The 17,385-nt window shown below is 36.3% G+C and overlaps 1 protein-coding gene across 9 annotated transcripts in view; it reads left to right on the top strand.

The window, feature by feature from the left end:
• The window catches only part of SLC9B1 (solute carrier family 9 member B1), a 151,947-nt gene that overhangs the window by 17,023 nt on the left and 117,539 nt on the right, over positions 1-17,385 (top strand). For all 9 annotated transcript variants that reach the window (XM_063663936.1, XM_063663935.1, XM_063663933.1 and 6 more), the window contains 2 exons: positions 10,909-10,978; positions 12,674-12,815. In XM_063663936.1, coding sequence (XP_063520006.1) covers positions 10,910-10,978; positions 12,674-12,815 — 211 coding nt within the window. In that variant the 5' untranslated portion in view covers position 10,909. The remainder of the gene's footprint in view (positions 1-10,908; positions 10,979-12,673; positions 12,816-17,385) is intronic.

Here is a 17,385-nt window from a genome sequence, read left to right as displayed (position 1 = left end):
TTCTGTGACTTATTCATCCTTTATTTTCTATTTTTAAGTTTTTCTTAAGACTCTTTTTTACTTCCTAAAGAAGTTACTTGTACTAGTTCGTTTTCTAAAATGGAAAAGTCAAAAAATTATATAGTTGTTTGATTTTTTTCTCTTTTCTTGGTAGATCATTTAATCTTTTATAGATTTAAGTTATTACAGCATTTTCTAAATGTTAGCCTATAAATTCTTATGAGAGCTTTAGTCTATGTCTTGCACAGAATACTTGTCACATTATAAGCAGTTTAGTTTTAAGAGTATGGGCTGTGGAGTCAGACTGCCTGATGGGCTCCAACTCCTTTATTTATAGTTATGTAACATTGAAGATGTGAATTCAGCTATTCCAGTTTAGGAAAGTATGGACAGTAGAAATAAACCAAGTTAGGAAATGGTAAGGTATGCCTGATATGGTTTGGGCCTGTGTCCCCACCCAAATCTCATCTTGAATTGGAATCCCCACGTGTTGAGGGAGAGACCTGTAAGCCCACATGTTGAGGGAAAGAGGTGATTGGATCATAGAAGCAGTTTTCCCCATGCTGTTCTCAAGACAGTCAGTGAGTTCTCATGCGATCTGATAATTTTATAAGCATTTGGCCTGTTCCCTTCTTGCACTTCTCTCTCCTGCCACCATGTGAAGAAGGTCCGTGCTCCTCCTTTGCCTTCCACCATGACTGTAAGTTTTCTGTGGCCTCTCAAGCCATGCAGAACTGTGAGTCAATTAAACCTCTTTTGTTTATAAATTACCCAGTGTCGGGCAGTTCTTTATAGCAGTGTGAAAATGGGACTATACAGAAAATTGGTACTGTGAAGAGTGGGGTACTGCTATAAAGATTCTTGAAAATGTGGAAGTGACTTTGGAACTGGGTAACAGGTAGAGGTGGGAACAGTTTGGAGGGCTCAGAAGAATAGAGGAGTATGTGAGAAAGTTTGGAACTTCCTGGAGACTTGTTGAATGGTTTTGATCAAAATGCTGGATAGTGATATGGACACTGAATTTCAGGCTGAGGTGGTCTCAAATGGAGATGGGAGCTTATTGGAACTGGACCAAAGATCACTCTTCTGTGCTTTAGCAAAGAGACTGCTGGCATTTTGCCCCTGCCCTAGAGATCTGTGGAACTTCGTACTCAAGAGAGATGATTTAGGATATCTGGCAGGAGAAATTTCTAAGCAGCAAAGTGTTCAAGAGGTGACAGACCATAAGAGTTTGGAAATTTTGTGGCCTGACCATGTAATAGAAAAGAAAAATCCATTTTCAGGGGAGAAGTTCAAGCTGCCTGCAGACATTTGCATAAGTAATGAGGAGAATGGGGAAAATATCAGAGATCTTCATGGCAGCCCCTCCCATAACAGGCCTGGAAGCCTAGGAGGAGAAAATGGTTTTGTGGGCCAGACCGAGGGCCTTGCTGTTTTGTGCACTCTCAGGACTTGGTTCCTTGCATCCCATCCATGGCTAACAGGGGCCAATGTACAGCTCAGGTTGTTGCTTCAAGAGGGTGAAACCACAAGCCCTGGTGGTTTACACATGGTGTTGGGCCTATGGGTGCACAGAAGTCAAGAATTGAGCTTTGCAAACCTCCACCTAGATTTCAGAAGATGTATGGAAATGACTGGATGCCCAGGCAGAAGTTTGGTACAGGGGTGGAGCCTCAAGAAGAACCTCTGCTAGGGCAGTGTGGAAGGGAAATGTGGGGTTGGAGCCCCTCACACAGGGTCCCCAATGGGGCACTACCTAGTGGAGCTGTGAGAAGAGGGCATCATTCTCTGGACACCAGAATGGTAGATCCATTGACAGCTTGAACCATGCCCCTGTAATGTCGGCAGACACTCAATGCCAGCTGTGAAAGCAGCCAGGCATGGGGCTATACCCTGCCAAGCCACAGAGGCAGAGCTGCCCTAGGCCATGGGAGTCTGCCCTTTACATCAGCATGCCCTGGATGTGAGACATGGAGTCAAAGGAGATTATTCTGGAGCTATAAGGTTTAATGACTGCCCCCACTGGATTTTAGACTTACGTGGGGCCCATAGCCTCTTTGTTTTGACCAATTGCTCCCATCTAGAACAGGAATATTTACTCAATGCCTGTACCCCCATTGTGTCTTGGAAGTACCTAACTTGCTTTTGATTTTACAGAATCATAGGTGGAAAGAACTTGCCTTGTTTCAGATGAGACATTGGTCTGTGGACTTTTGAGTTAATGCTGGAATGAATTAAGACTTTGGGGGATTGTTGCAAAGCCATGATTGGTTTTGAAAACTTGCCTTGCCTCAGATGAGACTTCGGACTTGTACTTTTGAGTTAATGCTGGAATGAGTTAAGACTTTGGGGGACTGTTGGGAAGGCATGATTGATGTTGAAATGTATACAGGACATGCAATTTGGGAGGGCAAGGGCAGAACAGTATGGTTTGGTTCTGTGTCTCCACCCAAATCTCATCTCATATTGTAATCTCCATGTGTAGAGGGAGAGACCTGTAATTTCCATGTGTCAAGGGAGGAAGGTGACTGGATCAAGGGGGGCAGTTTCCCTCGTCCTATTCTCAAGATAGTGAATGCAATCTCGTGAGATCTGATGGTTTTATAAGCATCTGGCATTTCCCCTGCTTGCACTTCTCTCTCCTGCCACCATGTGAAGAGGGTCCTTGCTTCCCCTTCACCTTCCACTTGATTGTAAGTTTCCTGAAGCCTCCTCAGCCATGTTGAATTGTGAGTCAATTAAACCTCTTTCCTTTTTAAATTACTCAGTCTTGGGCAGTTCTTTATAGAAGTATGAAAACAGACTAATACAATGCCTGATATGGGAGGAATCAAGTGACACTGCCATAATTTATCAAGGAAATAATCTAGGGCAAAATCCCTAAAGGACTATACTTGAGGAACAAGGACAAATTGAAATAAAACTGAGCATTACAAAGCTATCAACTGAGCTCAATCTCTGATTTGGTTAAAGTGATTTTTCACTCCCCCTACTCCACATATTTCTTTCCAAAAGAAGTTATCATCTGGAGACTGTACTATTTGTACACAATGTCAAGCTTTCAATAAAAATTGTGAACCATAGTATTAGACAATGTTATATGACCTTAAGCCAAGATAGAAAATTGAAAAGAGAAACAGACTCAAAAGGGATCCAGATTTTTGAATTAAAGAGGTTACGATAACTATGATTATAAAAACTACAAATATTAAAACTCTTAAAGGAAAATATAGAAGGAAAGCTCCATGATATTGGATTTGGCAGTTTACTTCTCAGCTATGATGCCAAAAGTACAGGCAACAAAAGGAAAAACAGATAAATTGGACTACATTAACATTTAAAACTTATGTGCAACAAAGGACACGATCAACAGAGTGACAAGGCAACTTACAGAAAATACTTGCATATTACTAATAAGATATTAATACCTACAGTATATAAAGAACTCCTACAACTCAGCAACAGAAAAAAACAAACATCCCAATTTTAAAATGGGCAAAGATGCTGGGTACAGTAGCTCATGCCCATAATCCCAGCACTTTGAGGCTGGGAGTTTGAGACCAGCCTGGGCAACATAGCAAGACCCTGGCTGTACAAAAAAATAAATTGCTGGGTGTGGACGTGTGCACCAGTAGTCCTACCACTTGGGAGGCTGAGGCAGAGGATCCCTTGAGCCCAGGAGTTCAAGGCTGCACGATCTATGTTTGTGCCACTGCACTCCAGCCTGGATGACATAATGAGACTTTGTCTCAAAAAAATAAAAATAAAAATGGACAAAGGACTTGAAGAGACATTTCTCCAAAAAAGATATATGCAAATAGTAAGCACATGAAAAGATACTCAACCTTATTAATCATTAGGGAAGTGGAAATCAAAACTACAGTAGATACCATTCACACCTATTGGGATGGCTATTACCAAAAAACAGAAAATAACAAGTGTTTGCATGCATATGGAGAAACTGGAATCATTGTGCATTGTTGATGTCAATATAAAATGATGTACCTGCTGCAAAAAAAAACTGTATGATGATGGTTCCTCCAAAAATTAAACATAGAATTACCATATGATCCATCAATTCCATTTCTAGGTATATACCAAATAGAATTGAAAGCAGGGATTCAAACAGATACTGATACACCTATTTTCATAGCAGCATTATTCACAATAGCCAAAAGATCTATCAGAAGATGAATGGATAAACAAAATGTGATATATACATATAAATGCATATTATTCAGCCTTTAAAAAGGAAGGAAATTCTGTACATGCTACAACATGTACAGAATTTTGAATAAATTTTAGATGAATTTTGAAGACATGATAACTGCAATAAGCAAGATGAAAAAGGGCAACTATTGTATGACTTGAATCATATAAAGTGCCTAGAATATTCAAATTCATAGAGACAGAAAGGAGAATGGTGGCTATCAGGGATTAGAGGAGGGGAGAATGGGAAATTATTGTTTAATTAATACATACAGAGTTTCAGGTCAAGATAATGAAAAAGTTCTGGAGATGGATGGTGGTGATGGTTGCTTAACAATGCAAATATACATAATGCCCCTGGAACTATATACTTTAAAATGGTTAAAATGATAAATTTTATGCATATTTTACCACAGGAAAATTGCTTAAAATAATTGCGATTAGTATCAGCCAAAGTAAAAAAGATATTATTATTATCAAAGGAGTCATAGCAAGAATGACAGTTAAATTTTTAACAGAAACTATGGGAGCCAGAATACAGTGGAACATCTTTAAAGTACTTAAAGAAAATAAACTCTAACCTATATCTAATAAGAATCACTTTCAAAAGTGAAGGTTAAATATAGATATTTTTCAGGCAAAGAAATAAGGAATTTATCACCAACAGATCTATATTAAAACAAATTCTGAAGACAGACAATACCAAGGTTAGCAATGATTTAGAGCAACTGTAACAGCAGGTTAAAGCCAGAAAAAAACAAAGAAAAAGGGAGAAAAATACATAAAATTTAGAGAGGAAGAAATAAAACTTATATTTGCTGACTGTGTATGTATGTACTTAGAAAATCCAAGCAAATCTACAGACTATTAGAATTAAGTGAATTTATCAAGGCCTGATATAAAGTGAAACGAATGAAAATTATTTGTATTTCTGTATGCCAGCAAGAAACAAATAATGAATTTTTAAAGTTATAATTTTTATAACCATCCAAAAAACATAAAATACCTAAAAATAAGCCTAATGAAAGACATACTGTTCTTTACACTAAAAACACAAAAAATTATTAAGATCAAGAAAATCTAAATAAATGGAGGAATATACAGTGTTCAAAGATTGGAAGACTCAATATTGTTAAGATGTCAGTTCTCCGCAAATTAATCTATAGATTCAATGTAACTTCAGTCAAAATTCCAGCTGTGTGTGCGTAAATTGACAACTTGGTCCTAAAATGTATGTGGAAATACAAAGGATCAAAAAGTCAATCCAATTCTGAAGAAAAACAAAAGTGGAGAATGTACAACACCACCAGATGTCAATATCTATTATACTGGCCAGACACAATGGCTTATGCCTGTCAGCACTATGGGAGGCTGAGACAAAAGGATTGCTTGAGCTCAGGAGTTTGAGAACAGCCTGGGCAACATAGTGAGTCGTCTCCACTAAAAATTAAAAAAAAAAAAGTTGCTGGACATGATGGCTTGTGGCTGTAGTCCCAGCTACTTGGGAGGCTGAGGTGGGAGGATCACTTGAGCCCAGGAGATTGAGGCTGTAGTGAGCTATTATTGTGTCACTGCACTCCAGCCTGGGTGACAGAGCAAGACCCTATCTCAGAAAAAAAAATACAAGCACTAGCATAATGTTAGCCTAAGGATAGACAAATGGGCCAGTGGAACAGGATAGAATATGAAAATAAATTCATATATATGTGATTACCTGATTTACAAAAAAAAGTGGCATTGCAATACAATGGATAGAGGATGATATTTTTAATAAATTGTGCTGAGTCAATTAGATATTGATATGGGAAAAATAAATTTTGATCTCTTCCTTACATCCCATATATGAAATTCAATTCCAGATGGCTCATAGACCATAGACCTATTGTTGTTCCTTTCCTATGTGAAAAGCAAAATAATAATGTTTGTGGAAGAACGTATAGGAGAATAAACATTCTCCTATATGGGTTGGCAAAGATTTCTTAAACAATGAAAGCTCTAAGGATAAAGAAAGGAAAGAATAAATTGGGCCAAATTAAAGTATCTTTTAAAAAAGGCATTATCAGCGTAAAAGGGCAAGACACAGAGTGGGAGATGATATTGGCTCTTTATATATCCAATAAAAGATTTACATTTTTAATACCTAAAAAGAACTCCAACAAATCAATATGAAAATGGGATGCAGTACAACAAAAAAATGGACAAGAGATTTGAACACTTTACTGAAGAAGATATTCAAATGGCCAGTAGATATATGAAAAAATGCTCATTATAGAAATGCAATTTAAATTCATAATGCAATGTCACCACAACAGTTAAAAGAAAAAAGAGACAATACTAAAGTTAACAATGATCTGAGTAATATTAAAGAGTACTTCATTTAAATTCCAGCTCCCCACTTGCTAGTTATATGACTATATTGAAAGTTAAATTACTTAACTTTCCTGCATCCATAGTTTGAACATCTATAAAATGGGGATAATAGTAGTAAATACCTCATAGAGTTGTTGAGAGAATTGAGGAAGATGATTCATGTTAAGTGCTTAATATAGTTCAACTGGTATCAGCTATTATAATTTAATTCTTATGATAACCAATAAACTAAGCATTATTATATTTTTTTCAGATAAGGAAATTGAGGCCAGTGGAGATAAATCAATTCCCACAGTTATGAAAATATAAGAGAAGAGTTGAATACATTTCTTTCTCAGCTCAAAGTCCTTGCTTTTAGGCATACCACCTACTAATTCCACTCTTGGCAGATATATAAAGAAGGTATTGAGTGACTGCCAGTCACAAATATTGCTTGACTCAGTATAAAGCTTCTCTTATAGCTATTAACCTGTACATCTATTATTCAGACCCGTTACTTAGGTTTTGAAGTTCTAATGCATAGTCTGCTCGCCTGGGTTCTAAGCCCTGCTATTCTAATCATTATAGTTACATATCTTAAAATATACTGCCTAGTTACTTGATGTCTCTATTTGTATGATTCTTGGTGTTATGTTTGCCTGCTCCTTGTCCATCTGCTTACTTATGACTCACAGCTTCTCCTCATTTAGGACACAGTTCAAATGTCACCTTGATCTCTATAGTATGATCCTCATTTATTTTCTGCAGTACTGAAAATGTTTTTTATAATCTTCCCCTTCCACCTAACAAGAGTATAAGATCCATGAGAACAGAAGCCTATATTTCTGTTTTATTTTGTTTTGATTGGCTGCTTTGCCTTCAGAGGCCAGAAGAGTAGGCATTCAAAGATTAAGTGTGTAAATTGATTTTGTGTCCTCTCCTCAAAATTTATGTGCACTTCAGCTCAAACTTTTTAATGGCTCTAACTCCCAGCCTGTCTATTCAGAACATGACACAACTTAGGTGATTCACCTACCTCCCTTATTCTTACCAATTACCTCATAATCTAACAGCTTATGACAAGGTAGTCATTTGATATGGTTTGATTCTGTGTCCCCACCCAAATTTCACCTTGAATTGTAATAATCCCCATGTGTCAGGGGTGGAACCATGTGGAGGTAACTGGATCATGGAGGCGGTTTCCCCATGCTGTTCTCATGATAATGAGTGATCTGATGTGATCACATCATGAGATCTGATGATTTTATAAGTGTCTGGCATTTCCCCTGCTTGCACTCATTCTCTTTCCTGCCGCCTTGTGTAGAGCTGCCCTCTGCCATGATTGTAAGTTTCCTGAGGCCTCCCCAGCCATGTGGAACTGTGAGTCCATTAAACCTCTTTCCTTTATAAATTACCCAGTCTTGGGTATTTCTTTGTAGTAGCGTGAAAAAGGACTAATGTAAACTGGCACCACAGAGTGGGGTGCTGTTATAAAGATACCCAGAAATGTGGAAGCGACTTTGGAACTGGGTAACAAGCTGAGGTTGGAACAGGTTGGAGGGCTCAGAAGAGAGGAAGATGTGGGAAAGTTTGGAACTTCCTAGAGACTTGTTGAATGGCTTTAACCAAAATGCTGATGGTGATATGGACAATGAAGTGTAGGCTGAGGTGGTTTGAGATGGAGATGAGGAACTTGTTGGGAATTGGAGTAAAGGTCACTCTTGCTATGCTTTAGCAAAGAGACTGGTGGCATTTTGCCTCTGCCCCAGAGATCTGTAGAACTTTGAACTTGAGAGTGATAATTTAGGATATCTGGCAGAAGAAGTTTCTAAGTGGCAAAGTGTTCAAGAGGAAGCAGAGCATAGAAGTTTGGAAAAATTGCAGCCTGATGATGCAATAGAAAAAAAAAACATTTTCTGGGGAAGGGGGTAGAAATTCAAGCCTGCTGCAGAAATTTGCATAAGTAATGAGGAATCAAATGTTAATCACCAAGACAATGGGGAAAATGTCTCCAGGGCATTTTCAGAGACCTTTGTGGCAGCCCTTCCCATCACAGGCCTGGAGACCTAGAAGGGAAAACTGGCTTTGTGGGCCAGGCCCAGGGTCACCCTGCTCTATGCAGTCTTGGGACATGGTGCCCTGCATCCCAGCTGCTTCAGCTCCAGCTATGTCTAAAGGAAGCCAGGTACAGCTCTGGCATTGCTTCAGAGGGTGCAAGCCCCAAGGCTTGGCAGCTTACACATGGTGTTAGGCCAACAGGTGCACAGAAGTCAGGAACTGAGCTTTGGGAACCTCCACCTAGATTTCAGAGGATATATAGAAATGCCTGGATATCCAGGCAGAAGTTTGCTCCAGTGGCAGAGCCCTCATGGAGAACCTCTGCTAGGGCAGTGCAAAGGGAAAATGTGGGATTGGAGCCCCCACCAGAGTCCCCACTGGGGCACTACCTGGTAGAGCTGTGAAAAGAGGACCACCATCCTCCAGACCCCAAAATGGTAGATCCACCAGCAGCTTGCACCATGTGCCTGGAAAAGCAGCAGACCCTCAATGCCAGCCTGTGAAAGCACCAGAGAGTGGAACTGTAACTCTGCAGAGCCACAGGGGCGGAGCTGCCCTAGGCCATGGGAGCCCACCTCTTGCATCAGCGTGACCTGGATGTGCCACATGGAGTAAAAGGAGATCATTTTGGAACTTTAAGGTTTAATGATTGCCCTATTGGATTTCGGACTTGCATGGGGTCTGTAGGCTCTTTGTTTTGGCCAATTTCTCCCAGCACCCCCATTGTACCTAGGAAGTAACCAACTTGCTTTTGATTTTATAGACTCATAGGCAGAAGTGACTTGCCTTGTCTCAGATAAGACTTTGGACTTAGGCTTTTGAGTTAATGCTGGAATTAGTTAAGACTTTGGGGGACTGTTGGAAAGGCATAATTGTGTTTTGAAATGTGAGCACGTGAGATTTGGGAGGGGCCGGGGCAGAATGATATGATTTGGCTCTTTGTCCCCACCCAAATCTCACCTTGAGTTATAACCATCCCCACATGTCATGGGTGGGACAAGGTATAGGTAGTTGGATCTTGTGAGTTAGTCTCAGAAGATGTAATGGTTTTATAAGTGTCTGGCATTTCCCCTGCTTGCACTCATTCTCTCTTCTGCCACCCTGTGAAGAGGTCCCCTCCAGTATGATTTTAAGTTTCCTGAGGCCTCCCCAGCCATGTGGAACTGTGAGTCAATTAAACCTCTTTCCTTTATAAATTACCCAGACTCAGGTATCTCTTCATAGCTGCATGAAAATGGACTAATACATCATTCTAATGACAATATAGTTATTTTGACAGTCACTTCAATCAAAATGGAACTACACTTTAAAGGAATTTAGATCTAAGTTTCTAATCAAAAATTTTAAAGGTTTTTTTTTGCTTTAATAAAGTTATAAATTCAGTTATGATTCTTTATAGGATTTTACGCAGTAATATTTTACTTCATTATGGTAAGACAATAGATGTAAAGCACCTAGCATATGGTAGCTACTCAACTGTTAATGTTCCTTTTCATTAACAATTTTCATTATTAAAATTGTTTTCCTTTTAGAAAAGTATAGATACTTGAAACACTACAGGATATGGTAATAAGACTATCTAAAAATTAAAACTTGAAATCTTTAGTTTTGTTCTTAACAACAACTCAAAAATTGAGAGAAGATATTTTTAAGAAAAGTTACCCTTCTTACATTGGAAACTAGCAAAGATTACAGAGGAGGCAGAAACAACAGATACTTTAAAATAAAAGTTATAAGTAATTATTCTTTTATTAATCTAGTTTATTCTTCTTCAAAATAAAACTTTATAGATATATTTAAATGTTGGACCTACAGATCCTTCAAATGGACGACATAAAAAGATAGTACGTATCAGTAACTTATAGATGTAGGTATTAATGTAGTTGGTCATATTTCATTTAAAATTTTTCTGGAGTCTTTTATGTAAGAGCATGACAGAAGATAGATTAAATCAACAGTGGATATTAACTCAAACACACCAGTTCCATGCATAAAATACATTTCTGCATTTTCTGATACATGATTCTATGATATGGGCCAGCATTATGAACTGTTGAGAAATGTTACATTTCTGTATGATAACGGTTTTTAAAACTTATGCATATGGCTTTGGTTAATAATGTTAAAGATGAATATTTGGATCTATGTTGACTATAAAGATATCTGACTTGACTGTGATACAACTTTAGAAAAAAAATCCTTTAAAAAATTAATCCCACTTAACCGTGTTTGTTTTCATATGGATTTATAGTCTTGTTTCTTCTTTTAAAGTATTTTTCTTTTAAATCTTAGCATGCACACCACAGAATCAAAAAATGAACATTTGGAAGATGAAAACTTCCAAACATCTACAACTCCTCAGGTAAAAACTTAAAAGTATACTGTAATATATGATATAAAATCAACCTGATCTTAAAATTTATTCCTAAAGTTTACTTATTAGATAGGTTTCTTTTATATATCTGGTTAAAAATGAAAAGTGGTAAATTTTAAAATAGCTAGTTGTAATGGGTCCTAGGAAATGAGCAGAAATAATGAAACAAATGGAAAGGTGTGACTATAGAGCATTTTAGAGCTAAAGAGCACAGATTTTAGGAATAAGGAGAAATGTCGCTTATTATTTCTCGCCACATTCAGGGAAAACTCAGTAACTTAAACTAACAGAGGTAAAGATAAGTCTAGATTAATTAAAATGTTGTGCTGTGTATTTTGAAGAGACCCAAGTTTTTTATTTTTATAGATATATAGAGCAAGTCGTTAGACCTTTTGTTGATCTAGTTTTACTAATAATTGCTCATAATTAGAATTGTAAATTTCATATTTTTTAAAATAGAGATTTCTACAGTTCTTAAGGGTCAAAAAGTCATTTTTAAAAATATTTTAAATATTCACCATTGATTCTAATAATCTGTGAAGAAGTCATCTTAGTCTACATCGGTTTATTACAAATTCTAAAATAATAAAACTTAAAATAATATGGTTTTACTCTACATGACCTTTCACCCACCTTAATAAAAATTCACCATTGTGTCTTTATCCCTTTTATATAGTAACAGAATTTTCAGAAAAAGCCTCTATACCAGAACTCCAGTAGGTTAATTATGATCAGATTTGAAGAACTTTGATCTTAAAGAGCTACATAATTCATTTTTAGCCATCAGCTGCTTTGATATCTCTTGTCTCCTTAGTCATTACATGTAAAATTCCCTTCCTCAATGTGTCCATGCACTCTAGCCTTTTTATTGTTTCCTGTGATGATGTGATGTTCCCTCTTTCACTCACTCAAAGTATTATCAAGTCACTCAAATTTCTGGCATACACACCCCCACACCCACCCACCCATGACAATCATAAGGCAAATTTGGAGATTTCTATTGCAGAGTTAACTCTGCTCTGGTGTTTTGTTGTTGTTATCATTGTTTATGTTTTGTTTTTTACATTGGAAGAAGTTTCTCAATATTCTCACAAACCAAAGATTCCTTTTTTTCAAAATCAGCAGTTTCATAATCAGGCTACCATTAAAAGGCCTTGGAGATTAAGGTATACCCTTGCACTATTTAATATGTTATCTATAAATATTAGTGGAAGCATGCTTGAATTTCTGAAGGCTTGACCTATGTTTTTCTCATTTTTCTTTCAGTTATATAAATTTATCAAATGAGATGAATCCAAGTAAAATTATATTTCACCTCCTTTCTAATTGAGTTGTATTTTCATTTCACAAAAGTTTTGGTGAATAATCTTTGGGATGTATATAGAGGAGGGACACTTTTAATTATTGTGCCCAAACTGTAGGCACCTTTATTCAGTATACTCAAATGATGGAAAATAGTGGGGACCCGAGTCTATAAAAGGTTAAATCAAGGTACCTTGCAAAATACACTGCTGTTACATCCCCAAACAGCTACTGATATGGAGCATGAATCTTCTTTTCTGTCTGTGATTCCTCGCATTGACAGTAATAATATAAATTTAATTCTAAAATTTGGTGGTTTAGTTCATTCATAAAATTATACAGAAAGTATGGTTCCTTAAAGATTTTCTTGTTTTACTACAGAGTCTCATTGATCCTAATAATACTGCACATGAAGAAACTAAAACTGTCCTATCATATACAGAAGAAATAAAACCACGGACAAAAAAGGAGACATACATTTCTTGTCCTCTAAGAGGAGTATTGAATGTAATTATTACAAACGGTATGTGAAACAAAAAATGTAAATGAAGAGAAAATGAGAAATATGTTTGATAAATATTAAAACATGAGACAACAAAGACACTACTTAATCAATATACTCCAGATCAGATGATCAGTTCTGTTACAAGCAATACGTGAACAAAGAGGAAATATTTTCTTGGATCTTTCAAAGATAAAAACAAAAACAAAATATTGCCTAGGAGGTGTATGTTTTAATATTTGTCATATTTTTTATGTTAAATTTTTGGGATTAGAGACATCATTGATTAAAGGGTTTTATTTAAAACCTACTTTGACATTTAGTTTTAAGTTAGCTAGAAAGAACATTATAATTTTGGAAATATTATGTTTCTTATTAAAATTGGGCCCTAAGTTTTAAAACAACGGCATCCTTGTAAAAAGTTGTATAACACTTGCTTTCCCACTACAATTTTAAAGCATATTGTTGTTGTCAGCAAATACTTATAAAGAGATTTTCTTGTGTATTTTTTTCTAAATATTCTGTTTGATTAAACCTATGAGAGAAAGAGATTTTGGCTTCCAGAAGTATATAGAATTTTGTTCCCTATAGAGAACAAAAAATTGATTAAAAATGATGAAGCACAAGTAATTGAAGTTTTAAATTTTTATTTTCTTATTTGCTGCTTGCTAACTTTAAACTTTTGAAGCAAATTTTATTCATTGATTTTTTTCATTAGTAAAGGTTGCTTTTTAATTTACATCAGTATATTGATGGCCTTGAATCAAAGTTTTCTGTGAACTTGAATAGTCCTCATCTGCCAGTGTAAGTGATTGGACTCCTTTGTAAATGTACATATGTTCCCATGACTTGGTCTATTTAGTAGGTCATTTCTACAGAGCAGTTATTAGGAGTAGGGCCAGGGCCTGTGGAAGAGAGGGAAATGTATTATTTACCAAAATTATTCACTGAGTGTGGACTACAGTTTGCTCAGGAACTAATTGAGGAGTTCTAGAACATCAGAACTGAAACTGTTTAGATATAACTCATTTCCCCCTTTATTTTCTTTCATTTTTGATTTTGCAGTCTTGGAGACATTTATAAGAAAAGGAGATTTTCTATGTTTCTATTTGGGGGTGCATATTCTTGCACTCTCTTTTTTGAAATCAATCTCTCTCTGTCACTCTCTCTCAACACACTCCTTACATTCACACTGTTTCCTTTATACACAAAGCATAGAATCTCAATCTCTGGGTATGCTTAGAACACGCCACTGTTAGTAATCCCACTCTGCCGCATCATGGAATAAGTAATGTACAACCATGTGTAAGCAGAATGAAACAACAAAATAATTTCTTAAAACTGCATAGAGTTTGGAAAATAAAAGGAAATAGAACAACATGTTTTTCTATAAATAATAGTTAATTCACCAATACCACATGTGTACAAGTTAAATTTAAATAAGAAATCTAAACTCTCAAACGCATACAGAAATCAGTCTCATCACATTTAATCATACTGTTTGCATACCTTATTTGGGGAATGGCTTGCTTCATCCCAAATAAATGGATAGTCTAGGACAGTAGATTTAGAGCTTAAGATATTATTCCTTTTTGTTTCTTTTCAGCCTACTTTTAACAAAAATGCTAATATATTTTTATGAAGCTTTTTTTCTTTAAATAAATTAAAGTTTTCTTGTATGTCCAGCTATGATTTTTAAGTAATCTTGGGGACAGAACTTCTCCATTAAAATTTTACTATCAGTTTTATGAAGTTAGCAGTCTTGGAAGTTTAAGGTTCAAAAATAATATCACAGAGACTTCCAGTTTCCAGTTCTACATGTAAGGAGATTAGAAGTCATCACTCTGTCCTAAAAACAAATAAAAAGCTGAAGAAACTGAAAAATCAACAATTCTTAAATCCATCAGAGAAGTGAGTCAACAGGGCAAACTGCTGCCCAAAAAATAGGAGTGATTAGACAGATTCAGAGAATCATAACTTACAGGAATGAAAACCTCTTTGGGAACCAGGAGCAGGGTACAAAAACCTGAATTGTAATTTAAAACTTGGCTAAAGCTCTGTGGAAAAGTCAAGAGTTAAAAACTCCAGGAGGTCCCCAGTTATGGGATGGGAGAGGCCCACACTTTTTTAAGTTTTACTTTCTGCAGCCAACCAGCAGGGGGAGACGGAAAGTATCAAGGAAGGAAGAGGGTAACCATTGTGAAATATACCACAGCATTCTGTTCTTCTTACAAAGTCTGCCCCCAAAAAAAAAAAAAAATTTTTATCAGAGCCTAACCTACACATGTTTTTATCAGAGCCTAACCAACTTAGATCTCATGGATCTAAGAAGAGTTGTTGATTTTTCAGTTTCTTCAGCTTTTTATTTGTTTTTAGGACAGAGTGATGACTTCTAATATCCTTACATGTAGAACTGGAAACTGGAAGTCTCTCGGATGTTATTTTTGAACTAAACTTCCAAGACTGCTAACTTCATAAAAACTGATAGTAAGATTTTAATGGAGAAGTTCTGTTCCCAACTCTAGTCAGCCTCTCTAGCCTTCCACGTAGTTGAAGGGAAATATCCAACTCTGGCCCCCTCTAACCATCCTGCACCAACTAAGGGAGTGAAAAAAAACTGAAAAGCATTTTTTGACATTCACAGCTCAGAGGCACAGGCCTACTAAAAGACTGAGATCTAGTAATAGAACTATAGAATTTTCTCCCCACCCCCAACACACACACCTTATCACCACATTACTAAAGTCTTACTTACCACAGGTCCTTTTACTCAGTACATCATGTTCATCTTTCAACTAAAATTTACAAGGTGTATTAAAAGGCAAAAAACACAGTTTAGAGAAATGGAGCAAACATCAGAACCAGACTCATATATGGAGGGTATGTTGGAATTATCAGACTGTTAATTTAAAACAGTTATGTTAAATATGCTAAGATCTCTAATGGAAAAAAATAGAAAACATGTAAGAACAGATGAGTATTATAAACAGGATGAAAATTGTAAGAAAGAGATGCCAGATATCAAAAACACTGTAACAAATGAAGAATGCCTTTGATGGGCTTATTAGTAGGCTGGACAAAGCTGAGAAAGAATCTCCGGGCTTGAGAATATGCCAGTAGAAACTTCTAAAACTGAAAAGCAAACAGAAAAAAATACTGAACAACAATGAAACAGAATATCCAAGAATTGTGGGGTCACTACAAAAGGTGTAACATACATGAAATGGGAATACCAAAAGGAAAAGGAAGACAGAAAGGAATAGAAGACATAGTTGAAGCCATAATGACTAGGAATTTCCACAAATGAATGTCAAGCACCAAGTCACAGATTCTGGAAGCCCAGAGAAGACCAAACAGGGTAAATGTCCAAACAGATTACATCTAGGCATATCATATTCAAACTTCAGAAAAGTCAAAGATAAAGAAAAAATCTTGAAAGAAGACAGAGGTAAAACTACCTATAAAAGAGCAAAGGTAAGAATTACATCCAACTTCTCGTCAGAAACCATGGAAGCAAGAATAGAGTGGCATGAAATATTTAAAAAGTTGAGAGAGAGAAAAAAAAAAAAAAAAAACCACCAGCCTTAGAATTCTGTATCCTGTGAAACTGTCCTTGAAAAGTGAAGGAGAAACAAAGACTTTCACAGATAAACAAAAATTGAAGAACTTTTGTGCCAGTTGAGTTGGCTTGCAAGAGATGTTAAAAGATGGTCTTCAGAGAGAAGGAAAATGATGTAGGTCAGAAACTCACATCTACGTAAAAAAGGAAGAATATTTGAAAGGAAATACCCAAAGATAAAATTTTTTAAATTCTTAATTTATCTAATAGATAACAATTTGTTCAAATTAATAATAGCAATAATGTATTTATGACTAGAGCTTATGTGTAAGGGAAATGAATGTGAGCAATAATACAAGAAATGGGAGGGAGGAATTAGAAATATTATTATAAAGTGTTTGCTCTACATATAAAGCCATATAGTATTATTTGAAAGTGGACTTTGACCAGGCACAGTGGCTCACACCTGTAATCCCAGCACTTTGGGAGGTGGAGGTGGGCAGATCACTTGAGGTCAGGAGTTTGAGACCAACCTGGTGAAACCCTGTCTCTACTAAAAATACAAAAAATTAGCCGGGCATGGTGGCAGGCACCTGTAATCCCAGCTACTCAAGATGCTGAGGCAGGAGAATTGCTTGAACCCAGGAGACGGAGGTTGCAGTGAGCTGAGATCATGCCACTGCACTCCAGCCTGGGCAAAAGAAGGAAGAAAAAAAAAAAAGAAAAGAAAGTGGATTTGTATTAGTTGTAAATGCATGTTGTAAGCTCTCAGGCAACCATTACAAAAATTTATAAAGAAGTATAATTGATATGCTAACAGAAAATTGAATCATATAAAATGCTCAATTAAAACCACAAAAGGCAGGAAAAGAATGCAAGACAAAAGAAGGAACAAAGAAGAAGGGCAATGAATAGCAAAGAGGAACAAGCATGATTGATATTAACCCAAATATATCAATAATCACTTTAAATGTCAATGGTCTAAATACACTAGGTAAAATACAGAGATTGCTAGAGTGGGTCAAAAATAAG

The sequence above is a fragment of the Pongo pygmaeus genome, chromosome 3, assembly GCF_028885625.2.
Source record: "Pongo pygmaeus isolate AG05252 chromosome 3, NHGRI_mPonPyg2-v2.0_pri, whole genome shotgun sequence".
Taxonomy (NCBI): Eukaryota; Metazoa; Chordata; class Mammalia; order Primates; family Hominidae; genus Pongo; species Pongo pygmaeus.
Note: the sequence above shows the minus strand (reverse complement) of the source record. Positions and strands in the feature narration are given on the sequence as shown.